Source organism: Heterocephalus glaber, unplaced genomic scaffold, assembly GCF_053883595.1.
Source record: "Heterocephalus glaber isolate CG9 unplaced genomic scaffold, H.glaber_assembly_v1.0 deba00001745, whole genome shotgun sequence".
Classification (NCBI taxonomy): domain Eukaryota; kingdom Metazoa; phylum Chordata; class Mammalia; order Rodentia; family Bathyergidae; genus Heterocephalus; species Heterocephalus glaber.
In genome coordinates, this window is record NW_028258451.1 from 2,726,743 (window position 1) to 2,753,293 (window position 26,551).

At 44.2% G+C, this 26,551-nt stretch overlaps 1 protein-coding gene and 2 pseudogenes across 3 annotated transcripts; all 3 read left to right on the plus strand.

The window, feature by feature from the left end:
• The first annotated feature begins 1,562 nt into the window (after nt 1-1,562).
• Znf548 (zinc finger protein 548) lies at nt 1,563-16,464 on the plus strand. Its single transcript, XM_013066275.3, has 4 exons — nt 1,563-1,955; nt 3,506-3,541; nt 7,444-7,570; nt 8,986-16,464. Exons 1-4 carry the CDS (start codon nt 1,758-1,760, stop codon nt 10,422-10,424), a joined length of 1,800 nt encoding a protein of 599 aa, XP_012921729.1. The 5' UTR covers nt 1,563-1,757; the 3' UTR covers nt 10,425-16,464.
• LOC101709600 (tRNA (adenine(37)-N6)-methyltransferase pseudogene) lies at nt 12,075-16,464 on the plus strand (annotated as a pseudogene). The gene has a single exon (XR_015447245.1). The product of XR_015447245.1 is annotated as a tRNA (adenine(37)-N6)-methyltransferase pseudogene (transcript).
• On the plus strand, nt 12,628-16,464 carry LOC147821307 (tRNA (adenine(37)-N6)-methyltransferase pseudogene; annotated as a pseudogene). The gene has a single exon (XR_015447264.1). The product of XR_015447264.1 is annotated as a tRNA (adenine(37)-N6)-methyltransferase pseudogene (transcript).
• Nucleotides 16,465-26,551: the final 10,087 nt, after the last annotated feature.

A 26,551-nucleotide genomic window follows, 5' to 3' on the forward strand; every position in this document is an offset into this window, starting at 1 on the left:
GATGTGGAGACAGAGAAGGGAAGAGAGGATAGATGAAAGTAAGTAGGCTGTCAGGAAAGTACGGGAGTATATGTAGATATCCCCACTGGGCAGGACGGGAATATATACATACTAGGGTCTCTGGTTTAAAGGATACTATTGAAGAGTTTTCTGCACTCAAGCAATATTCAAGAAAGGAGGACAAATTTGGCTTTCAGTTTGTCCCTGTGATTAATGAATATCAAATAGACAAATATTGACTCTAAGAATACATGCAACAGTCCTGTATATATGCAGAGCAGCTGATAACCACAGTGCATCCCATGTATCTACTGTTGTGCCTGAAACTCAGTACATGCTTATTGGACATTTTGTGAAGCAGTAAATATACACCACTGTACTGCTTCCCTATTCATTTTTACCTTTGTTGCAAGTCTTTTACTTTACTGTCTTTACTTCTCCCACAAAACTGTTAGTGAAGAAAGTATTAAAAAAATCACAGTTTAGAGAGAAAAGCATGAATGTGGTGAAAGTTTTAGTACAGCCAGGGGTTCCCCTTCATTCTCTGACTTGTTGGACTTGGCTGTCTCTTTCAAACTTCCTGAGATCTTAACTCTTTTCCCCCACATGTCAGAGATATGTTTCTCTAGAAATGTTTCCGGATAACTACATGATCATTATAAATAGCTCTTGGCAATTTGTATTTCAGCATTTTTAATGGATAATTTCAATTCCCTGTGTAGACAGCATTGCAATTACAAATAGAATGATAAATCACTTCTCAGCAAGAAAATAAAATTATGGGATTTCACTTTTTCTTAGGAATGATTCCCTCTTTATATATATGCTCATGCTAAATGGCACAGTGTCTTGGCAGGAAATGGCATGTGATTAGTTGCTGTAATTTTTATTTTGAGATTAAAACAACTGGAAAATATCTCAGCTGTGAAGTAATATTTGAATGAAATTGTTTTTCCCAGGGTAGGAAAACAATGACTGATTATTCAGCCAGGAAAGATGTTTCTCTGGAATGAAAGACACATTTTCACCCTTTTGGTTTATTTCAGTGCAGTCTACCATCCCTCCTCATTTCATTGTCTTTCTTCTCCAGGACCAAACATATTGAACATTATTATTGTTTTTGTTATTAATTTATTCTTGGTGCTGAGGATTAATCCTAGGGCCTCACTCATGCTAACCATGTGCACTGCCAGGACACTCCAAACCTCTGAAGCATAGCTCTCTATATATTTCAAAAGTAGCAGGACAACTGACAGTTAACAGCTGTTAGGAGACTCAGAGTGCCTTCCCACGGTGTATCCCTTTAGATGTGTGGCCTTTGAGAACTTACCCTGCCTCACAGAGGCTGAAACAATGGGTGTCTAACATTTCTGTGATTATCCTAAACTACACTCCAAGGAAATACGTGTACGTTGCCTTTAAGAGGAAGCTAGGCACCCTCTGGTCTTTGGAGCTCTGGAACTCCACTTCCCCGCGATGGTCCAGGTGCCCTAGGGCTACACTTGATCTTAGCCAAAAGGCCAAGAAGCTATGGGTGCCCTAGGGCTTTAAGGAGTTACAAAGCTGCGGAGCCGTGGCTCGAGCGGCGCGGAGACTTCGTTTCCCAGAAGTCCGTGTGGTGTGCACGACGACGACTGAGCCAATGAAGGCTTCGGCAAGATCGCTCATGTGCGTGGGCGCCACGAGGGGCGGGACTTCCGGTATCTTTTGGTGGGAGCCATCTTGGTTGTCCCATGGTTTCTTAAAGCGTTAAGCTTATGGACTGTTTGGTTGTTACTGAGGTGACAGAGCAGAAAAGCTGGAGAAGCGGTTTGATTCCCAGTGCCCAGAGGAGGGGATGTCTCTCAGCTGAGCCAGTCTGGCGACTGCAGTGCCTTTACCCTACCCTTGTGTCCCCACTCGGGTTATCCCTCTGGGCTCGGTTGGCGGAGGCCGCACTCATAAGCTTGGCGCAGGTGGGTGCTGCGACCCCGGGCGCCCCACTCCGAGGGCTACGCTTGGGTAGAGGGGCTCGGCCCGTTCACCTCAGGTCAAGGCCTGTGTGCAGGACGGAAGGGTCTTGTGAGGGATCCTCTTTCTGGCCGTAGCGTTGAGGCGTGGAAGAGAGATCCCCCCCGCCCCGGGCCGGCTTCTTGAAAGCTGCAGGTGCCACGTAGTTCGAGCAGCGGGGAGACGCGGGATGTCTGTTGTCTGCGAGAAAGAGCGGTTGGTGGAGTCTCGTCTGAATGACAACCAGAACGTCTGGAAGCTCTCGAGGGCGAATAGGAGGGAGTGTCCCGAGTTAGAAATTGATAGTTGGGGAAAACAGGATAGGGAATTAAGGCAGGGATGCTGGTGGAGATACCACTGCAGTTGAACTGGACTACTGTGGTAGGGGCTGGACCAGAGTGGTGGCAGTGGAAGAGCAGTGTGATGAGATGCTGGTTAGACCTGAGAGATAAAATCCAGAGGATTTCCTGATACATCAAATATGACTGCAAGAATAGTTAGCATTCCGTCTTCCCACTGGCTCCCAAGTCAACATCTGAATGCTATTGAAGAAATGAAGTTTTAGATCATTGCAGAGAGTTTTTTGTTCACAACTCTGATCTTCTAAAACGGCTAAGACCTGGCAGAGGAAGGATTTTGGCTCATGAATGTAGAAAATAAGTCCTGGATATGTTAAGAAACTGGCCTAGGAAAAAGACTGAAGTGTGAGACTGTTTAGATTTTCCACCTGCAGGCTTGGCTGATCCTCAAGGCTGCTGTCTGTGGAGCAAGAGAAAAGTCATCCAGAGTAGTGGAGCAGCTGGACTCCAGACCAAGCCACTGCTTTTTCCTCCACGACATCTCAGGGCAAGAGGGGATGATTTAGTATTGTATTCAAGAGTCCTGGACGAGCTCCCTTCAGAGCCAGAGCAGGTCTGGTTGCAGAAAGGACTAGTAGCTGACCTGCCTGCTCAGGTCTTCCCTACAACTCATTAACCTAAGGATGAATGAAACACTTATTGATGCAAATACGAATTAAACACTATCTCACTAAGTCTGTACACATTTGTAGCACATGAAGTTACTCAGGAAGTTAAATTTCTGCAAACAGTTCATAATTGGTTTGACATTACTTTACCTGTATTTGCTTATCATGGGAGATCTCTAAAATCTTGAAATGCTAAAAGTATACACCCAGTTTCAAAGCCTTACTACTTCATTTGCACTGAAAACATACAAAACCATTAATTAATCGTATGACTAGCAATACCTGGTATGTAGTAGCTGTTTTACCAGTATGAGCCTTTTGAGGTAAGAACCATTCTTATTCTGTGCAGATGAGTCTCAGGGAGATTCAGTTCTTTTCCAGAGCCATAGATCTGCTGAGAAGCTCTTAAGCTCTGAAGTTTGATGAGCTGTGTTTATACAAACAGATTGAGATCAGTTTTTTCCAAGGCAGAGCAGAGAGGTGGTGGTCCAGCTCACCCTGTGAGATTCTAACATAGTGGCATATTTCTCATGGTCTCTCTTCCCACAGGGTCCACTGATGATGGCAGAAATGGATCCTGCACAGGTTAGTAGAGGATTTCCTACCTTATACCAACCCTAGTTACCTCCAAGATGGCTTTGGCACCCTAACATAAGGAAAGGTGGTATGTTGAGACCCTTGTTCTCCCTCTCATGTATGAAGACTAGTTGGTTCCGTAAGGCTAAGTTTCTTACATTTTGTAGTTCTCATGTTTTTTTTAAAATAAATTTTATTTTATTTTACCCCATACCCCTCTCAAGCCCCCTCCCTTCCCCACGTACAAGTTTTGTTTCCATGTTTTCCTTCTATTTTCATGTCCCTTCCTAAGAATGGTAGAATTTTTAACAGAAGAAGAGAGAAAACGATTTTTTTTTGAGAGAATACAAATTTGAAGTCAAGGAAGAGCAAAAGCTAAAGCTCAATACAAACACTCATTTAATCAATGAGTTCTGTTTAGGTGACCCAGGTCGTTAAATGAATTGGTTGCTAAATAAGGAATTGTATGTAGTATGTACATTATAATATTCAGAAAAAAAGGTCAAAGGAAACTCCAACCTGGTGACTTTGCTTTTATTTGCAAGACTCTTACATGCAGTACTGTAATGTATACCATAAAACTACCGTATTCTATGGTACAATCAGAAAAAAATTAGTCTTGTACAAACAAGGTATACTGTACAACAAAAGGCACTGAGGCTCTACCAAGTTGTACAGAATTGTACAAAAAAAAACCGGATCCTAAATCCGAGCGGCGGGTGGTAAGTCTGAACAGTTAAGTGGGTAAGTTGTTAAACAAGGAATGCCTATATACACTTCAGCAATCCGATAAGCACCTGCTTAGACGGAGTATTTACTACAATTATACACCTGGTAACTTAACTATACCCCTCACCTGACACGAGAAGAGCTGAAAGCCCTTCCCAAGAGCGACTGCACTACGCAGTCTTATTGATACGTCTGATTACAGCGAATTAGGTAAGGCTAAGGGAAAGTGAAAAGTCTAAAATATAAAATAGTAAGGAGTAGAGGTCCTAATTTCGACAGCTCTACCCTTCCAATTCAGTTAAGGCAGAAATGATAGCGTTAGAAGAGTTAAAGTTCCTACCTGAATTTTGAGCTCTCCCACTTCCAGGGGGTCACAGCCGAGATTAAACGCCAGCGTGGCGGAGACGAGCGCCAGGTGGTCGGCAAGCTGCTCTCGCGGCTGCCCGGAGCCGGGTCCCCGCCTCTCAGCTAGGTTCCAGCGAGGCTCCAGGACCTGCACCTTGGCCAGGTGGGGTTGGGCAGTGTCCGACGACTCTCCCGCCCGGGCCACCCACACTCACTCACCCTGGAAAAGGCCAAGGCCGCGGAGGCAGCTCCGGCTCACGCCCGGTGCAGCTCCAGTCCCTCCCAGCACTCCCTGGAGCTGCCCCCGCGTGCTGGACACTGCGAAGAACGACAGCACAGGCGCGGGTGGCCGGCAGCTGCTGTCTCCTGGCTCGGGGGCCAGTCTAGTCTGTCGGCGGAGCTCAGTCACGGTCAGCCGCGTCCCCGGGCCCAGCAGCCCCTGTAGCGCTGGGCGAGTCTCCAGGACGCCGGCGGGATCTCCCCACGCCTCACCAGCAACGCCGACCCCAGGTCCCAGCCCCGGCCCGGGCGAGGCGCCCAGCAAAGCCCAGCCAAGCGCTGGAGGCCGCGCCCACACTTGCGCCCGGAGCCCAGGGTCAGGAGCTGCAATAGTGCACGGCTGACCAGAAGCTGCGGGAGCCCCAGGCCGCGCGCTTCGGAGTCCACACCCGTCCCCTCTAGGGCCGCCAGGAGCTGGGCCAACCCCGCCGGGCCCTCGCTGCGGCCTGCGAGCGCCAGCACTAGGCCCAGACCCGCCGCAGGCCATGCCCCCCCCCCCGCCCCGGCGGCAGCAGCAGCAGTAGCACAGCCAGCGAGGGTGTCTCGGTCGGGAAGGGCTCCAGGACTCTCAGGATGGCCAGCGCCATGGTGACTCTCATTTTTGAAAAATGAGCTAAAGTATGCCAGCATTGTGGGCACAGGACCCAGAATGTTTAAATGCTTGGAGGTAAGACAGGAAACTGGAAGTCTGTTGTTGTAGGAGTGCGGGCTGTAAGAGGATGGCTAGAAGCACATAGACACCAGGCTTAGAGTGACCATGAGGTTCTGGGCCTCAACTCTGGGCTACAGAAGAGTTGAACGAAAAGAAGACGGTAGTGTGACCTAGATTTTTAGTGCATTTTGAACTAAAATTGTTCACATTTTATGATATAGGAAGTGAGGAAGCTTGGGAGATAAGATGAAAGTGGAATTGGGAATGTCCTCTTGATTTCTTGTTTGGAAGAATGGATAGATGTTCTATTAAGTAAGAGGGGGAAGTCAGCAGTATGAAGAATTTTCAGAGGGAATGAAAGAGTGAGTTTTGTCCATGCCACAAATATTCCAGATATTCCTGGTGAAGGAGTTCTGGTCAGAGACATCCGCAATATTGTGGCTGGCATGTGAACTGGAAGGAAGCTGTGGGTAGAAGTTAGGACACAGCATCTCTGTGTTACCATGGATGTAGATGCTGTGGGGGAAAGGAGACCAGTTATGGTGTTGCTAATCCTTAATCGGGGTGAGGTGATGGTAGGTGTGGGTAGTGAGTGAGGTTAGTGCAGCTGGGTTTTGTTTTCTTTTTTTTTTTTTTTTTTTGGTACCGGGGATCGAACTCGGGTCCTTGCGCTTGCTCAGCAGGCAGCGAAACCACTGAGCTAAATCCCTGGCCCAGCTGGGTTTTAATATGAGATTTTGGTGAGCAAATAGACCTGACTGTTTATGGGACAAAATGTGTAATGCAGAAGCTGGAAACACCCAGGAGTGAGGTCCCTGCCTATGCTTAGGTGGCTTTAAAGTGAGATAAAGGGCAGATGGGGAGACCTTCAAAGCAGGGCTTTGGGCTACCCCTGATGTTAGGGTACTCGGGGTATTCTGGGACGGGACTGAGACTGAATCAGATGTGGAATATATTTGGCATGTTGAATCTCGTTTCCATGTGTGCAGTGTCCAGTTAGGAGGTAACAGAAATGTCTATGGTATGGGCTGTGTTGGAGGTGTGTTCACAGAATGAGGCGCAGGTAGAAGGGTGTGAATGCTTAACCCTAGGCCCTGAGATCAGGCACACAGGGAGAAGGGTCATCCTGAGTGTAGTTGTCTGGGAAGTAAGATCTGGAGGATCCCAGGGAATTGGCTGGCCAGAGGGGCTGGAGTTCAGCATAGCAGTCCTACAATTTAAATGGTGCTTTTTTTTCTTGTGTTCCAGACTCAGTGCTCAATGAAAATGAGAGAAAAGGCACCAGTGCCACCAGGACTGGTATCTGTTTCACATTGGGAAGGTGTAGAGGAGATTGAGCAGTGGATGGTTGTGGAGGAGAAGGACTTAGAACCTAGAGAGAGAAAAATGTAACAGTGGTTGTACCTATGAGGTTTTACTTTATGGATATGAGTGAAAGCAGTGACAAAGAAGGTATTTATTCCCTACACTTCCCAAAGGGGATGTACATCACACCAGGGTCATATGACAAAAAATGGTCTTGGGTAGGAGGCATAATACAGGAGCAAGGAGGAAGCCTAGGTTGTGGCCTTTACTGGGGCTCACAAGGGAAAGACAAAGCAGAGCATAGTGAGCTGCTTAAGTTTGGCTATTTTGAATAATTCCAGCACCCTGAAGGCATGGGAGCTGCCCCTAGTTGTCCAGTACTTGCCCCTGGTTGATTTAGGTCAAGGAAAATAGTGGCTTGGGTTGCAAAAATTAGATGAGGAGGTCATTCAGAATACGTGCATGGCGTAGGACATGTAAACAAACCTAACTCTTAGTTTAGCCCTTTAGTTACTGGGTGCCAAATAGATGAATCTAAAAATCAAAGAAGCATAGTTAAAAAACAAGCTGTGCATTTACTGAACTGTCTTCATTGTGGCAGGGCCGTGTGGTCTTTGAGGACGTGGCCATCTATTTCTCTCAGGAGGAATGGGGGCACCTCAGTGAGGCCCAGAGACTGCTGTACTGTGACGTGATGCTGGAAAACTTGGCACTTTTGTCCTCACTAGGTAAGGCCCTCACACCCACTCAGTGTCCTGGTTGAGCTAGGGTTTCCCTGTTACCCAAGGGCAGCTCTGTCTTCCCACATTCTGACCATGGCACAGAGTTCTTCACTGGTTTCCTAATAGTGTGTTATGGGAAGTGTGGCGCTCTGTACTTTGTACCCCTCTAAACCTGTGCAGCCCTGTCTCTTGCTGCTCTGAGGGTTTGCAGAAAAGGACTTGAGTCAGAAATGTTGAGTTCCTCTAAGAGACCCCAATGTCCTGCTTGTCCCTGGCTAGGTCATCCTGTCCATATGTTCGGAAGGTCGATGCTCCAGATTGTCACCTTGTTCTTACTGATATTTTTGGTGTATTCTTGTGGCAGGAATATCTTGCACTGACCTGGTGGTCACCAGTTGGGGGCCACTGGATTGATTCTGCAGGACTTTTCTGTGATGTTGTGATTATAGCATGTGGGATGCTGTGGGATGGATCCCTGGACGTGTTCTTCACTACCTTTCTCTGTCTTTCCCCTTGGAATGACCTCTTCCAACTTCCACCTAAGTCACTTTGAGTGATGGGAAGGTCCTGGGTATCCAGGAGAGTGGATATTAACACCAGTGATGTAATAGGGACTCACACGGACATGGTCCTGTTGCTAGGGAGTTGGGAATGGGGATTGTATCAGAGCTTGGTTTTTTTCACATTGGGTACCTTTCCTACACCTGCCATTGTTTGATGCCAAGACCAGTGGCCAACCTCATTTCTACCTTTTCTTCCACATTGTCATTTGTTTAGACAAATGGCTGCCCCTGACCCTACATCTGCCCCCCTCCCCCTTCTGTGGCCTTCACCTCTCACCCATGCTCTCCATTGCTCCCTTGGCAGGGCCTTCTAACACATGGTCTATGCTTATGGTGCAGTGAGGTATGTACGTATCGCTCAGTAGTCCTTGAACTCTGCTGATCTGTCAGAATTAGATATCGCTACATCTGGACACAGCCTTTTTTTTTGACACAGGGTTTCACTATGTAGTTCATGTTGGCCTTGAGCTCACTATGTAGCCCACACTGCCCTTGAACTCACAGTGATCCTCCTGCCTCAGCCTTCGAGTGCTGGGATTAAAGGCATATGCCACCATGCCTAGCTGTACATAGCCTTCTACATACTGCTCCCCAGTCACCATCAGCCATAGCCTGGTGAAAGCATTTGCAGAGGATTGGGATAGAGAGCCTGCTTCTATTTCCCCTGCTGTGCCTCTCTTTATGTCCTTATTCATCACTGGGCTCTCCTGTACAGCAGGTCCTCCTCTCACTGGCTTTATGGCCATCTCCTGGCAGGAAGCCTGTGGACTTAATGTGGATGTGTGTGACACACATTTGGAATGAGGATCCTCCCATTAAAGTCAACATGTACCTCACCAGCATGTTCTCTTCTTACAGGTTGCTGGCATGGAGCCAAGGATGAGGAGGCACTTTTTGAGCAAGGAATTTCTGTAGGAGCATCACAGGTTACCACTCCAAAGCCAGGGTCGTCTACTGAGAAGACCCAGCCTAGGGAGTCACTCTTGAAAGATATTCTGCATTTAGCTGAGCACAGTAGAACACAAACTGAACAAGAGATGTACCTTTGTGAGGCAGAGCTTTACCAGCCTTATAAGCAGAATCTTTCCAGAGGGGACAGTTGGAGACTTTCATTTTTGAAGAATCACAGAATTCATATGGCAGAAAGAACTTTCACATGCAAGGAGGGTTGGAAGGAAGCGCCAGCCACTTCAGGCCTTCTCCAGCACCAGGCCCCTTGCTGTGTGTGGAAGCCAAACATGGAAACCCAGGGTATGGAAGCCCTTCCAGCCCGACACAACAATTACACATGCAGTAAATGTGGGAAAGCCTTCAGATGCAAATACTCACTTGATGAGCATGAGAAAACTCATACAGGAGAAAGACCTTATCAGTGTAGCAAATGTGGGAAATTCTTTAGGTATAATGCCAACTTCATGAAACATCAGAGTATTCACAGTGGAGAAAGGACTTATGAGTGTAGAGAATGTGGAAAATCATTTATGTACAACTATAGACTCATGAGACATAAGAGGGTTCACACTGGAGAAAGGCCTTATGAATGTGACATTTGTGGGAAATTCTTTAGGTACAGCTCTACCTTCTTTAGGCATCAGAGAGTTCACACTGGAGAAAGGCCTTATGAGTGTAATGTATGTGGGAAATTCTTTATGGACAGCTCCACTCTCATTAAACACCAAAGGGTTCACACTGGAGAAAGGCCTTATAAGTGCAGTGAATGTGGGAAGTTCTTTAGGTACCACTCCACTCTCATTAGACATCAGAGACTTCACAGTGGAGAAAAGCCTTACGAATGCAGCATATGTGGGGAATTCTTCAGGTACAACTCCAGCCTTGTTAAACATTGGAGAAATCACACTGGAGAAAGGCCTTACAAATGCAGTGAGTGTGGGAAATGCTTTAGGTACCACTGCAGACTCATTAGACATCAGCGAGTTCACACTGGCGAGAGGCCTTATGAGTGTAGTCAGTGTGGGAAGTTCTTCAGGTACAACTCCAACCTCATTAAACATTGGAGGAATCATACTGGAGAAAGGCCTTATGAGTGCAGGGAGTGTGGGAAAGCCTTTAGCCACAAACATATACTTGTTGAGCACCAGAAGATCCACACTGGAGAAAGACCTTATGAGTGCAATGAATGCCGAAAGGCCTTCATTCGAAAATCCCACCTGGTTCATCACCAGAAAATCCACAATGAAGAGAGCCTGGTGTGCTCTGAGAATGTGAGGAATTCTATAGGTACAACTCCAGCTTCATTAAACATCAGAGATTTTACCATGGAGAAAATTTACCATTGACTTAATTGGACAATGTTTTTTGAATTCCCATTTTTCCGGCAGTTAATCTCCAGAACTTTTTATCTTGCAGAAGTAAAACTATCCCCATTAAACAGGAATGCCTCATTTCCTTTCCCTACTGGCCCTGGCTACTGCTACTCTATACTTTGTATCTATGAGTTGGATGCCTATTGCTATCTTATGGGTAGAGTCATACAGTATGCCTTTTCATGACAGGCTTATTTCACTTAGGATGTCTAAAGTTCATCTGTGTGTAACAGGTCAGAAGTCTATTCCTTTTTTGCAGTGAAATAATATTCCATGGTATATGTATACCATATTTATTTCTTCAATGGTTAATGGATACTTGGGTAGTTCTAACTTTTAGCTATTAGGGAAAATGGTATATGAAGATGAGTGCACAAATAGTTGTTTGAAGCCCTGCTTTCAGTTCTGTTTGGGTGCTCCCAGAAGGAACATACTGGATAATACAGTGTCTTAATTTTGTAAGGAACTGTTTTCCATAATAACTACCATTTAACATTCTCCCTGCACAAAGTTTCCTGTCTGCATCACTACCAACACTTCCTTTGTTGTTTCTGGGGTTTTTTGATAGTGTGCGTACATGTGTGTGTGTGTGTGTGTGTGTGTGTGTGTGTGTACATATGTAGCTCACCTTTTGGATCTGAGAACACTGCATTTTTTTTTATACTACTGATTAGTGATGTGCTTAGTAGGATTATTTAATCTAGAGAAATATCTTCCATTCCCATTTCTAATGAGGTTTTTTTGTTGTTGAATTACAGAAAGTTTAGAAATATATTTTGTATATGATCTTAAAATATTTTCTCCTAGTGCAGATTTTTTTGGTTCTGTAGATTATATCCTTTGCGGAACTTTTAAATTTTCATGTGGTCCAGTTTATTTTATCCATGCTTTTGATATATGCAAGAAATCATTGTCAAATCCAATTTCATGCAGCATTTTCCTTATGTTTTCTAAGAGTTGTTTATTTATTTATTGGTACTGGGGATTGAACTTGGGACCTTGTGCTTTTGAGGCAGGCGGTGGAACCACTGACCTAAATTCCCAACCCAGTTGTACATTTATTTATGTCTGTAAGCCTTATATTTATGTATTTGATTTTTTTTTTTTGAGACAAGTCCTCACTATATTGCTCAGGGTGAACTCCTGGGTTTGAGAGAGCCTCCTGCTTCACCTTCCCAAGTAGCTGGAATGACAGGTATGTGCCACTGTGCCTGGCATTCATTTGTTTCTGTGTATGTTAGGCAAACCACCATGCTTTCCCATGTGGATAACTAGCTTTCCAAGTTCCATTTATTGGAAAGATTGCCTTTTCCCTATTAAATAGTCTTGTCACTCCTTTCAAAATCATTTGACCATACATGCCAGGGCTTATTTGTGGACTGTTCTGTTGGCCTAAAAGTCTGTCATTGTGACAACATTACATCAGATATATACTTTAAAAAGTTTACTTTTTTTATTTTCTTGAGACAGGCTCTCAGTATGTATCTCCAGCTGGCCTTGAACTCACTATGAAGCCCAGGCTGGCCTCAAGCAATGATCCTTCTGCTTCAGCCTCCCAAGTGCTGAGATTATGGGTGTGCACCACTACACCTAGCTTTTTTTTTAAAACACTATTTTGAAGCCATGTGCCATTTGCAGGAGCCGAGGCCTCGCCCCACAGCGACCCTGTGTGTGCACGAAGCCGTCCTTGGAGACAGGAAATCTTTTAATTGAGCCAGTAGGCTACTTAGAATCCTGTTTCACAGCCAAGAATGGAACTCCACAGCAGCCATCCATTTGTAGCCATTCACAGGCCTGTTTGAGGATTAGAAAGAGCATCTTTAATAATCCTGAACATTCCTTGATGGGCTTAGAACAGTTTTCTCATGTTTGGTGGAGCTGTATACCTATCTGGAATTGACGTGATATGTGGCACACCAGTACTAGAAATAAAGCCTTACATAGCTGATTATGACTCACCACAGAATTTGATGGAACCTTTAGGGGATTTTAATAAGCAGAATAACCCACATAAACCCAAAACTGTCCCAGTCTGATGGTAAAACTAATAGCTATGACCAGTAACAGCTCTCAGGATGTGTTACACCACAGCTGTACCAAAGCAGTAAGGAGAATTTGATCCCCGGTACCAAAAAAAAAAAGTGTACAACAAGACCGAAGCACTAAGGAGAAATCTAAATGCTCTGAAGACAGCTTCAGAAGAAAACTACCTGAAGCACAATGATACAAGAAAAATCCAGCAACCCTTGCCTAAGTGCAGAGAGAGCAACGGATCTTGGGGTGGAGCCAAGAAGCCGTCAGAGTCTGTGGCAGAAGAGCAGATGGGCCCACATGGCCTTGAGAAGACCCCTCTAGAGGGGGGTAAAGATAAGAGGCCAATGAGTGGAGAAGGACCCCTAGTTGTGCCAGGAAACTGTGGAGATGCAGCCCCGGTCTCATCCTTGCTCAGTCAGGACCAGGACGACTGACAGCATTGTTCCTGACTGGGTGAGAGAGGCACCTGTGGCCCCTTTACAAGTCTGGTTTACCCCTCATGCAGAGATGGACCTCTGGCAGCTCAGCTAAGATCCTGGCCAGGTGTCCTTTAGGTATTTTCAATCAACAGAAAAGCAAAGTGTGCCATTGAGGCTGTGCTGTCTGCCCACCCCTGAGTATCAGCAGAAGCTCTGCCAGGACTGCCTTTTCTACTTCACCATGGACACAGCACACATCACTTGCTGGTTTGGTGATGGCTTTGTGGAGGTTCTCAGGATCAAGCTGGCCCCTGAGCCTGTGCATAAGACTGAGCCTGTGGATCTTTGATATCTCTGGGATTTTAAGGAGCCTCCATCATGTCTTTGAAACAGCCTCATTGGCCTCTGGATTTTTTCTTCAAGCTAATTTTGTGTCTTCTTTGTAGAAAGAAGTATCATTTTACAGTTTCACTGCCTTGATTGGGGGATGTTCAAAATATTTATTTAAAAATGTATTTCAGTAAACTTAACTAAGATATAAGATACAGAATAATCACCACATCCTTTTTGACCTGCTAATATTGAAGAATCCAAAGGTGATGCTGATCTTGGTGATTTCCAAAAAAGCTGATTGTTTTTTGCATTTGATAAAATTAGACAGAGATCATTCTAGCAGAGACTTTGACACTAGAGTTGACCTGTTCAGCGATTCACCCTGGGGTTGGGGCTGTAGCTTTGTGGTAGAGTGCTTGCCTGGCATGTGTGAGGACTTGCATTTGGGCCCCAGCACTGCAAAAAATAAAAAATAAGAAACAACAAAAAAACCTCCAACAATTTAACATTGGTTTTCCTGTCTGGAACCTAACCTTTTTAAAAATTCTAAATCAGACTGAGTTATGATATCTTAGGAAATTAACAAAAGCAGGTGGTTATAAAGATCTCTAGAGCCAGGCGTAGTGGCATACATCTGTGGTCCCAGCACTCGGGAGGCTGAGGCAGGAGGGTTGCCATGAGTCCAAGACCAGCCTGGACTACATAGGGAGACCCTGCCTTAAAAGGTCAGAGAAAAGGTGCCAGGGATTTAGCTTAGTGGCACTGTGCCTGCCTCACAAGTGCAAGGTCCTGAGTTTGATCCCCAGTACCACCCACCAACCCCAAATCTTTAGGAATTAAACCTCTGTATTTTGGAGACTTTGATATATACATATATGTGTGTATTTAATTTTGATTCCAAAATAAGGACTTGAACTTTCTTTCAGTATCCTTGTATCAGAAAAGAAAAATCACCCCGTCCAAAAAAAGCTTAAGAAAATCAATGCTAGTTTTATATCTTACTTATTTTGTGACTAATTGAGAACCTACTATGGGTTAAGTTTTGGTGATAAAATGAACAAGATGCGGTTCTTGTTGCAAGTACAAGAAACACCTAACTCAAAAAGAAATTCACAGACAAAAGGATGGAAAACTCCACGTGACAGGAACCCAGAAAAAAGCAGGGGTAGCAGTCTTATTTGCAGACAAAGTAGATTTCAAACCAAAACTAAGACAAAGATGGTCACTACATCTTATGAAGGGAAAAATCCAAGAGGAAGAGATGACAATCATAAATATATATGCACCAAATACGAATGCCCCCAGCTATACAAAACAAATATTAATGGACATGACAAACCAAATAAGCACTAATACATTTGTAGTGGGAGACCTGAATACCCTACTATCACAAATAGATCATCTAGATAAAAAATGAACAATGAAGTGAACAATGAAATTCTAGAACTGAACCAAGCTATTGAACAAATGGACTTAATAGATGTTTACAGTGTTCCACCCCACAAAATCAGAATACATATTCTTTGCAGCTGCACATGGGTCATTCTCCAAAACAGACCACATGCTAGTTGATAGGACATGTCTAAGTAAAGTAAAAGAATTGAAGATACACCCCGTATACTATCAGACCATAGTGCAATAAAATTGGATATCAATAACATAAACTGCAAAAGCCCTACAAACACATGGAAATTAGATAACACCCTCCTGAACAACCAGTGGGTCACAGAGGAAATTAAAGAAGAAATTAGTTTCTACAAGTAAATGATACTGCCAGTACAATATGCAGGAATCTATGGGACAGGATGAAAGCAGTTCTATGCAGGAAATTCATAGTGAATGCCCATATTAGGAAAACAGAGAAAACTCAAATAACCTAATGCAAAACCTCAAGGTCATACAAAAAGAGCATGACAAACCCAAAGCTCTTACAAGAGAGGAAATTATAAATATCCGAGCAGAAATCAGTGCAGTGGAGACTAAGAGAATGATACAAAAAAAAAAATCAATGAATCAAAGAGTTGCTTTTTTGAAAGGGTAAATAAAATTGATAAAATTTTAGCCAACCTTATCAAAAAAAGAAAAGTCTCAAATCCATGCAATTAACGAAAAAGGTGAAGTCACAACAGACTCAGCAGAAATCCAGAGGATCACCAATACCTACTTTGAGAACCTGTACTCTAATAAAATGGAAAACAGAAGAAATGGACAGATTCCTAGATACACATGAATTGCCAAAGTTAAATGAAGAAGATATAGAACTTCTAAACACCCCAATTGCAATGAGTGAAATTGAAAATGTAATAAAAAATTTACCAACAAAGAAAAGCCCCGGTCCTGAAGGCTTCACTGCTGAATTCTACAAGACATTTAAAGAAGAACTATTGCCATTACTCTTTAAACTCATCAAGGAAATTGAAAGGGAAGCAATACTCCCAAATTCATTCCTGGATGAAAGTGTTACTTTGATTCCAAAACCAGGGAGAGACCCAACCGAAAAAGAGAACTACAGGCCAATCTCCCTAATGAACATAGATGCAAAAATCCTCAACAAGGTACTGGCAAACAGAATACAGAGGGTCATCAAGAAGATCATACACCCTGATCAAGTCGGATTTATCCCAGGGATGCGAGGATGATTCAACATATGTAAATCAATAAATGTAATACACTATATTAACAGCTAAGGACAAGAACCATATGATCATCTCAATAGATGCAGAAAAAGCATTCGACAAAATCCAACACCCATTCATGATAAAAAAAACCTTACAGAAAATTGGGATAGAAGGTCTTTATCTCAACCTGATTAAGGCTATCTATGAAAAACCAACAGCCAACATCATACTAAATGGTCAAAAACTGAAAACTTTCACGGTAAAATCAGAAACGACAAGGATGCCCACTGTCACCACTCCTGTTCAATATAGTTCCGGAAACATTAGCCACAGCAATGAGAAAAGAGAAATAAAAGGAATAAAGGTAGGAAAGGAAGAAGTTAAACTCATTATTTGCTGATGATGTGATGCTTTACATAAAAACCCAAAAAAACTCCACCAAAAGACTTCTAGATTTAATTGACAGATTTAGTAGAGTAGCTGGATACAAGGTCAACATTCAAAAAACAATAGCCTTCTTGTACACAAATAACAGACTCGCTGAGATAGAAATTAGGGAAACAATTCCTTTTACAATAGCATCCAAAAAAAAAAAAAAAAAAAAAGAAATATCTAGGAATCAATCAACAAAGGAAGCAAAAGAGCTCTACCCTGAAAACTGCAGCACTCTGAAAACAGAGATTGAAGAGGATATAAGAAAATGGAAAGTCATCCTTTGCTCCTGAGTAGGAAGAATCGATATAGTAAAAATGGCCATACTTCTAAAACTACTATATAGGTTTAATGCAATACCGATTAAAATTCCAACAATATGTTTCATAGAACGAGTGAAAACAATCCAAAACTTCATTTGGAACCAGCAGACACCTAGAAGAGCAAAAGCAATTCTAGGCAACAGAGACATGGCAGGGGGTATCACAATCCCCAACTTGAAACTATACTACAAAGCTACTGTGATGAAAACAGCATGGTACTGGCAAAGAAACAGACCCAAGGATCAGTGGAAAAGATTAGAAGACCCAGAAACAACTCCAGACATACTCAGCCACTTCATCTTTGACAAAGGAGCCAACCACTCTCATTGGAGGAAAAATAGCCTATTTAATAGATGGTTTTGGAAAAACTGAATTTCAACCTGCCAAAGATTAAAACTAGACCCCTATCTATCACCATGCACTAAACTAAGATCAAAGTGGATTAATGATCTAAATATTAAAAGAGAAACACTAAACTTGCTGGAAGATAAGTTAGGTAGAAGTTTTGAAGACATTGGCTTAGGAAAAGAGTTTATGAACAAACCTCAGCATGGGAACTAGCACAAAGAATCTCCAACTGGGATCTCATTACAAAGCTTCTGCACTGCAAGAAAAACCACCAACAGAGCTAAGAGACAACCTACAATCTGGGAAAAATTTTTTAGCAGTTGTATCTCAGACAAAGGACTACTATCTAACATATATAAAGAACTGAAAAAAATCAGACCCCCCCCCAAGTTCAAAGACTCATTTCAAAAATGGGCATCTGAAATGAACAGACATTTCTCAAAGAAGTAAACGCAGCAAATAAACATATGAAAAAATATTCCACATCACTGGTCATTCAAGAGATGCAGATGAAAACAACACTGAGATTCCACCTCACCCCAGAAAGAATGGCTACTATCAAGAAATCAACCAATAACAAATGTTGCTGGAGTTGTGGGAAAAAGGAACCCTTCTCCATTGTTGGTGGGAGTGCAGACTGGTGCAACCACTGTGGAAATCAGTATGGAGATAACTCAAAGAACTGGGGCTGGAGGTCCCATTTGACCCAGCTATTTCTCTGCTGGTTATCTTCCCAAAAGAATTAAAAGAATCAGGCTGGGGATTTTGCTCAGTGGTTCTGCCACTTGCCTCGGAAGCACAAGGACCCGAGTTCCATCCTTGGTACCCAAGGAAAAAAAAAAAAGAAAGGAATCATACCACAGTGATGTATGTGCACCCATGTTTATAGCGCCACAGCTTGTAATAGTTAAAGCTTGGAAACAGCCCAAGTGCCCATCAACTGGAAACTGGATAAAGAAGATGTGTTTTTTTTTTAATAAAATGGAGTACTACTCAGTCATAAAGAATGAGAAACTAGAGACATTTATAGCTAAATGGATGCATATTGAGGCGATACTCTTAAGTGAAATTAATAGGATACACATGTGTGAATACTGAATAGTTTCTCTATAGTGTGAGAAACTGAAAGTGTAAATAAGGATTAAAATGATTAAAATGAATAATTGATAATTTGAAATAGGAAGAAAAGATCCAAAGGGGTAGGAGAAGTGGGAGGGGAAGGGGAAAGAAAAGAACCGAAAGGAAAATTAAGAGAAAAGAAAAAAAATGGAAATAAAATCTGTGTAAATAGGGAAGGGTGGAGAGTGTGAAGGGTGCACAAGTAATGGGGAAAAAATAACCAAGATACATCATGTACAGGTACAAGCACCCAGTGATAAATGTAAATGTATACCTAAAATGTACCAATAAAAGAATTTAAGCAAAACAAACAAATAAAAAAACACTATCTTGAATCCCTTTGGAAGCCTAGGCTATAGTTAAGTCAGTTCCTCTGTTGTAGAGTTGCTTATGTCTGTACCCCCAACTTGTTCCTTTCTTGGGCTCTCAGGCTCTGGAAACTAGACATCAGCCCAGATAATTTGGATTAACCAATCATCAGAACCTGGGAAGCTGAGGTAACCCAGCTCTATTGTCTTCATAAGCTGCCTTCCAGCTTGAGGGCACTGTGACTCTGCCTGAGATGAAGCCCTGGTAGGACCTGAGAGTTCTCTCTTACCTAGCTATAAATACTAAATAGTTCTGTATTTCATATATCTGAGTGACACTGTTATGTCTTGATATGAAGAAATCCTTTATATCATGGGTGTGGCTGTATATCCAGAAGGGCAGTAAAAAGACAGTAGGCTGGGGACTTAGCTCCGCAGTAGAGCACTTGCCTAGTATGCACAAGGCCCTGGGTTCTGTCCCCACGTGCACTGAAAGGGAGGCATACTAGGTGTGGTGACACATACCTGTAAACCAAATACTCTGGGAGGCTAAGGCAGGAGCATGCAAGTTCAGACCAGCCTGGGAGAGTTGGCAACTTAGCAAATCTCTCTCCCAAAATAAAAGTAAAGTGCTGGGGTGCAGCTTAGTGAGAAGACTCTTGAGTTCAGTCTGTATTGGGGAAAAAAATGAATAGGAGCTGGGCATGGTGGCACACACCTGTAATCCCAGCACTTGGGAGGCTGAGGCAAGAGGATTGCTGTGAGTTCGAGGCCAGCCTAGGCTATATACTGTAGTGAGTTCAAGGACACCCTCAACTACGTAGCGTGACCCTGAAAAGTAAGAATGAAGTTAATGTTGAAAAGTGATTAGCTGTTTGCCTACCCACATTCAGCACCATCAAGTTCTCACTGGAGAGAGCCCTTATGCAGGCAGTGTGACTCTCCTTGTTAGGCTAATAGACCAAAACCCCTAGGAAACAGCTTTTTAATGAGATAGGCAGCAATTGAACCTCTAACATCCACAGCAGGGTTATTCAGTATCACTAGACACATGGGACACTTCTGAACTTCGTTGCACTCTTGGATTTGCCTGACATCTTTGCAGAGTTATTTCACTGTTAGTGCCTACGACAAAGGTCATTTCCCCTCTACCAGCTGGCCGAAAGCCACAGTATATGTAATATTGTCACATTAACGGGCCCAGGCATGAGCCAGGTGTGGTAGTGCATGCTTGTAATCCCAGCTCCTTGGCAAGAGGATCACAAATTTGAGGCCAGCCTGGGCAACTTAGCAAAATGCAATCTCAGAAAATAAAAAGAGCTTGGGATATATCTCAGTGTAGAGTGCTTGCCTATTATATGCAAATTCCTGAGTTCAGTACCACCAAAAAATAACAAAAAGAACAGCAAAACAACTCCAAAAGTTGAGACATGGCATTATTCTGGGCTATCTTTGTTTGGAGGATTCACCAGTCATTTGATTGCTTTGGGAACCTTATTCCCTTGCTCATGGTTGATTTGGCTGTGGACATCAGCTTTGGACAGAGAATGTAGCCTTCTGTTGGCTAGGAGTGTACAGAAGTGTTCCTTCTTTGGAGCATTATTGGTCATCTTGTGACCATCGTAATGGGTTTTTCCAACCTCCAAGTAACCCACACTGTGAACTCCCCTCCCATTTGTTTTTGTGATATATCATGTTTAAAAATCTGAATACAAGACATTTAAGGCATCTTGACAAAAGCAATACAGCACAAAAATCACATCTAGGACATTTACGTTGTACAACAGATAGCTGTCAACCCTGTACTTTACTGTTGTGCCTGGAATCCAGTAAGTGCTCATTGAATAATAAATATGATGCTAGAGTAATAAATTTGGTTTAGGTGCCCTATTCATTTTTACCTCCTGGCAATTCTTTAAAATATTAATTCTTTATGTTAAATGTATATTAAGTTCTTTAAAATATTAATTCTTTACATTTTCCTCCAAGTTACTATTTTTTTATGACAAAGTCTTACAATATATTTGAGGATGGCCTTAAACTCACCGTGTCGGTCAGGCTGGCCTTAAACTTACTGTAATCCTCCACGTCTCATCCTCCCTAGTGCTAGGACTACAGGTATGCACCACAATGCCCAGTTCCATGTTAATATGCAAATATTTTCAAAATATTTGTGAAAAAGGATCATTTTGGAGACTTAAGAAGTGTGCCCAAGATTCCGGGACAGCCATAGTGTGCTTAGTTCTCTGACATCTCAGATCATGGTGCTGCTTGCTCAGACGTCACTGACAACTTTATTTCTCCTACTCTAGAAGGCTTTGTGCCATTTTATTTGAGTAACTACAATAATCATTACTGATACCTTTGATAATGCCTAATTTACAAGGATTTTTTTGTTTTTTGAGACAGAGTCTCGCTTTGTGGTTTAGGCTGACTGACCTTGAACTCACTGTCCAGCCCAGGCTGGCCTGGAACTTGTGGTGATCTTTCTGCCTCAGCCTCCTAAGTGCTGGGATTACAAGCATGCACCACCACATCCAGCCACAAGCATTTTTTAGAGGTGATTTCAACTTGTGCTCACTGTTGATTCAATTCCAGATGAAATGATGTCACTTCCCATCAGGGAGATGAGCTCCTCAATTGCCAAACTTGTCTCAGAGTTAAGAGGTCTTCTTTGAACATCTGCATTGACAGAAGGCCACTCTGTCCCATCGGGAAATGGCAAAAATAAGTCATTCTTTTTCCGATACGTTTCAAACTCCTAAAATAAATGAAATCTCAGATATAAAGTAATAAATATTATGTGAATAAAAGTGTTTGCTAGGTTGGGATACAATCAGCGGCTATTTAGACAGGAAAGAGCCCTCCAACTCCCCTTATGCCCTATCTGGGCTCTTTTCTTTCTTCTCCCAGGGTAACATACATGAAAGTCATGAACAGTCTCTAGAGCTTCAGCCTAGTTACACTCCATAGAAAACGGACTAGGTGATAGCATGAGTGGTCGGCAGGTTCGTCACGGTCTGGCGTGCCCTTTGTGCTAGGTATTCTTTAAAACCTTGCTCTACTTTATAGAATCTGAAAAGTTTTCCGAAACATTTTCGGACTTGTTCTAAACTACGCTACAGGATAATCTGACTTTTTTGTTTAAAAACCAGGGAAGCCCTGCCCGCCCTTGGAACCCTTGAACGTTTTCCAGCGTCCCTCCAAACGCCCCTCGCCTCGCCTCAGTGAAGTGACAAGGGCCTTCCCACTCCAAAGCAGGGCGGACAGAGGCGTGGGAACTAAACTGCCCAGAAGCCTCTACTGTATTCGCGGCAGGGAGCTGAGCCAATGAAAGCCCGACAAGGAGACGCTTACATTCTTGCGTAGCGACGACGGGGCTCCCGGCGCGACCTCCTGGGGTTGGCCTTTTGGCAGTTCTTGGTTCTGTGCCGCCTGAACCGCCACTCAGGGGAGCGGTGACGGCAGGGAAGAGCGGAGAAGGGGCGCTGTTCCCGCTGCCCAGGGCCCAGTGAGGCTGACCAGGCAGGGCTGGGACTGCGACCTTTGTCTCGTCGTAGTCACCGAGTTGGGCGCTGGGCTGGGCTGGTGGAGGCCGCGCCCGTGAGTTCGGCGCAGGTGGCTGCTGCGACCCCGCGGCCTACGACCCTGGCGGCCTACTCCGAGCGGTGAGGCCTGGTCCCAGCAGGGCAGGGCCGGGTCCAGGACGGAGGGGCCTTGCCCGGGGTCCTCGCTCACGCGAAGGCTGAAGGTGTTACGAAGTCAGCATCAGGGAGATGCGGGTGTCTGAGTAAAGGACCAGGGTGGGCGGAGGCCCTGGTGGAATGGCATCCTAAGCCCCGAGAGATGTCATCATCGGGAGCGGATCCTGACGCAGCGAACGGCATGCCCCTCACTTCCTTGGTTCTCTGTTCTTTGCGCCCCTGATGAAATAATTCGGTCACGATACATAGGCAGCCGTGCAGAAGTATAGGTAGAGCATACTGTAAAGTAGATGTAGAGAGTTACGCTTTCCAGTGAGAAAGAGGGAAGGTATCTGCACCGGGTGCGATTTTGGATACGTTTGATGGACCCGTAAGTTACTTGTGGGGTTCGGGCAACTAGAATGCTTAGGATGTGTTTTACTTAGAATTTACTTTGAAATTGCAAACTATCTTCCTGTCTTTTTTATGTTTTTAATTTTTTTCTTCTAGATGGTCACTGTTTCCTCAGGGGCCTTAATCATGTAAAGAACTTACAAAAGAAATTTAAGAAATATGTTCTTAATTTGAACCAGATCCCAACCCGAGGCAAGAGGGTCTTTAAAGAACATTTCACTTCCTGATATCACTGGGCTATAAGTATGGGAGCTAGGAATATTGTATGCCTTGTTCTGGAGTTAGATGGCCAGGTGGGCAGTTATTGGAAGGACCGTGCACCATGTGTAACCTCAAGATATCACTATGCTCTGTGGAATCGCTTTAGGTCTGAGACATAATAAATGTTAGTAAATATACTGTACTTTAAAGTCTTTGTTTCTTAAGTGACAACACACGCAGTTTTGGACTCCTTTTTTGTCCCTCAGGCTCGCTAATGTTCAACTACTTGCCTAACAAGTTATTGAAAATTGCAGAATGAGGTTGGATTAGTTATGGGATTAATCTGCCCAGTTTTGGAAGTTTAACGTTGAGGGGGGATAGGGAATGAATATAGGGATACCAAAGAGGAACCCACTTCAAAAGTCCCTTGGATGAGAGGATAAGTGATAAGATTTTGGGTAGATTTGAAAAATAGAGCCAAGAGAATTTCCTGCCGAATCAGATATGTCCATGAGGAAAAGGAAGGTGTAGAGGTTCATCCCGTCTTCTTCTTCTTCTTTTTTTTTTCTTTCCTGAAACTAGAATTGAGTGGTGAAAGTGAACATAAGGAGTAGTATTCACAGAGAAGAGCACAGGCCAGATTTTGGATATGTTAACTTGGAGATGTCACATGAAGACATCACATGGGTTGATGGATGTAAGTCCCAGAGGCCAAGGATTGTGGCTGGCCTGGGCCTGTGGACAAGACGGCTTGGCCTATTTCAGATGGTCTGTGTGGTGAGAGAGACAAGGATTGAGACTTAGAAGGTCCACTATTGAGAGGTAGGAGGACATCCCTGATGCTTCCTCCAGAAAGGAGCATGTCTGTGGTAAGAATTCCGGTCTGTCTGTAAAAGGGACCCCTGGATGGAGAAAGAATATGGCCTGGAATGGAGGTGTGAGCTGTTGTGCATACAGTGTTCTGCAGGCTCCATAGAGCCCCAGGGCTGTTGTGGAAGCTGGTGAAGAATGTGGTCCAGACCTGAGGATGGCTTTCTCACATACCTCCCCCCACCCCAGGGACCCCCAGCAAACATCTTTCAGAACAGTGTGAAACAGCTATGCCTCGTTGATGAAGGGACCAGCAACTGACCTACCAGCTCAGATGCTCCCTGCAACTCATTAACTTAGGAATGTATAAAGCATATTGATTTAAACGCCAACCAGTATCCTTCTAAATATGTACACATACTTAGGCAACTAGGAATTAATGTAATCAAGAAGTCAACTTTATTTAAACACTTGTTAGAATATAATTCGCCTTTAAATATTTTCTTGCAATGGAAAGGTTTCTTGGGCTGGGGATTTAGCTCAGTGGGTTCACTGCCTGCTGCGCAAGTGCAAGGATCCAAGTTTGATCCCCAGTACCAAAAAACAAAAACAAAAAACAAAAAATCCTGAAAGGTTTCTTATATTGCAGTTTTGAAAACTTTAAGAAATGGGAGTTTTATATATTATATTTTTATACACCAAGAAATGAGAAACAATACTCATTTTCAAAGCTCTTGCACTTTGCACTGAAAACATATACAAAATTTTAATTTTTGTATTTAATTTTAGTTTTGTATATGTTTGCAGTGTGGCAGTGTGAGCCTTATAATATGAGAACCTTTTTTTTTAGTGGTGCTGGAGATGAACCCAGGGCCTCTTACATGTTAGGGAAACACTTTACCACTGAGCTACATCCCAGACCCCTGGAAACCATTTTAATCTACAGTTTACAAAGAAAAACACAGGCTTGGGGGGCTCAGTCTTTGTTCAGAGTAACAGAGTAAGGGGCAGTGCTGGGGTTTGATGGAAGGGCAGAGGTAGTGCTACAGCTTGGCCACTAGGATCCTACAAGAGCAGCCCTTTTTTCATGCTCTGCTCTTCCCCCAGAGTCCCATGGAAGTGGCAGAAATGCTCATGGGCCCTGCACAGGTACTCAGTGGATGACTCTTAGGTTTTCACCCATTCCAGTTATTTCTCTGATGTTTTGGGCACTCGGGTAGGGGGAATGTGGTGTCCTCATTCCCCATGTTTTTCCCTCCCTCAGGTCCAGAGACCCTGTAGTTCCACAAGACCCAAGCTCCTGAACTCAGTCCCCAGCTAAGTAGAATAATCTCAGTTCTAAAACCTGATAGGGTGCCAAGATGTCCTAGGGTCAGGGTCCAGTATGATCCTGAAACTTAGCTGGTATGTTTAGGGAAGTGCAAATCCATGTTGTGTCTTGTGGGAATAGGGGCAGGGAAGGACATTGGCCACATTCAGAGGTCAGGAACGGCAGCCTGAAGTTCTGGGCCTCTCACCTGAAGAGTGTGGGAAGCAGGGAAGCTTTTGAGTTAAAGAAGATGATTTGATCTGGATCTGAAGAGGGCCCCTCTGCTGGCAAAGTGGAGGACTCAATGGGAGTGAGGGTGGAGGCAGGGACATAGTTTGGGTAGTTTGTGCAGCAGTCCAGGTTAGAGAGGTTGCTAGAAAGGTGAGAGGAGTTGTTATCTTCTGAATGAGTTCTGACCTAGAGCTGTCTACCTTTATGACGTGGAGTGAGGGAGCCAGAGAGTTGGTTGAAGGACTCAGGAGGAGCCCTTCAGTTCTGGGCCTTGTTTGTAAGGGTGGATGCCCCAACAGCCAAGATGTGGTAAGTTCCGTGGTAGGTGGAATTTTAATAGGGAATGTGAGCCGAGGACTTAGCTCAGTGGTTCCGCCGTCTGCCTCGCAAGCACAAGGTCCAAAAAAATTTGATTTTTTTTTTCTAGAACACAAATTTATTTGGCATTTGGATGAAATGGTTCTCACAGAATCTTAAGAAATGGATTAGTGTCAATCCAACTTTAAAAGTATACCCAATCTAAAAGCCTTAGTGAAAGGAAAAGTAAAAACAGGCATTGAGACAATGTACAGTCTCAAATTCCACCTCCACAAGGCAGGTCAGAAGGCACCTGGTTTCAGAACAGTATCAAGGCAGTCCTGGGGGAGGGGGTCCCGCCCAGGAGCTTGGACTGTTCTTTGGGGTCCTATTTGTGGGGCGAGCAGGTGTGAGAGGTCGTCTCGGGACGTGCTGGGCTCCTGGTGATCACGTGACCGACTCCCTGGTCCTTGGCGTGCCAGGATCGGATCAGCACTATGAGAACTGGGGCGGAGGGCACACAGGTGCTTGAGACACTCTCTGCTGTCTGAGAAAGGGGAGGGCCTATCTACAGATCATTAGCAAGGCCGCAGTGTTTTTTAAACATCTGCCTAGAGCAGGGTCCGTTCCCAGCAACCATTTCAGCCTTGCAGCTGAGTCTGCTTGCTATCTGCCTGTTGGAAACAGTACAAAATGTACTCGCTTCAAAGAATAAAGGCCCTTAGGCTCCTGCGGCTCTGGGTCCCCGTGTCCCGCTTTTCTTTCTTCTCAGCACACACAGCTCAAGTCCCCGTCTCTCTTCAAGGAGACCCCCACAAGCAGGGAGGGGCACGTCTCTCGCAGGAACACAGCTCAGCCAAGGCCAGCCTTGAGATTCTTCATCAGATCTTGGGGTGGTGGCAGAGGGCAGGTGAGAACAGATGGGTGCATGCCAGGCCACAGCGCAGGCCATCGGGGAAGCAGCAGACGTAGTCTGGAAGTAGATGCAAGATTGGGGGAAAGCATGCTTCATCAGGCTTTATCAGGTGGGAAGGGAAGGCTGAAAGAGCTTTTGTTCAGCTGATTAGAGTGATCAGCCTCGGGGCATAGGGACTAGCCCTCCTAGTGTGGTACAAGGCCTTGGGTTGATTTAGGGCATGGGAAATATTGGTGAGTTAGGGAAGGAAGTGGTTCAGACTGTGAGTCCTAGATGGTCAAGGAAGCTGAAACAAATTGGACTGT

What these genes read in the sequence shown, in the direction of transcription:
- Znf548 (XM_013066275.3), top strand. Translation starts at nt 1,758, where the DNA reads ATGGACTGTTTGGTTGTTACTGAGGTGACAGAGCAGAAAAGCTGGAGA. An exon ending in CACTCATAAGCTTGGCGCAG is followed by an intron (nt 1,956 to 3,505) that starts GTGGGTGCTGCG and finishes CTCTTCCCACAG; the next exon opens with GGTCCACTGATGATGGCAGA. An exon ending in GGCACTTTTGTCCTCACTAG is followed by an intron (nt 7,571 to 8,985) that starts GTAAGGCCCTCA and finishes CTCTTCTTACAG; the next exon opens with GTTGCTGGCATGGAGCCAAG.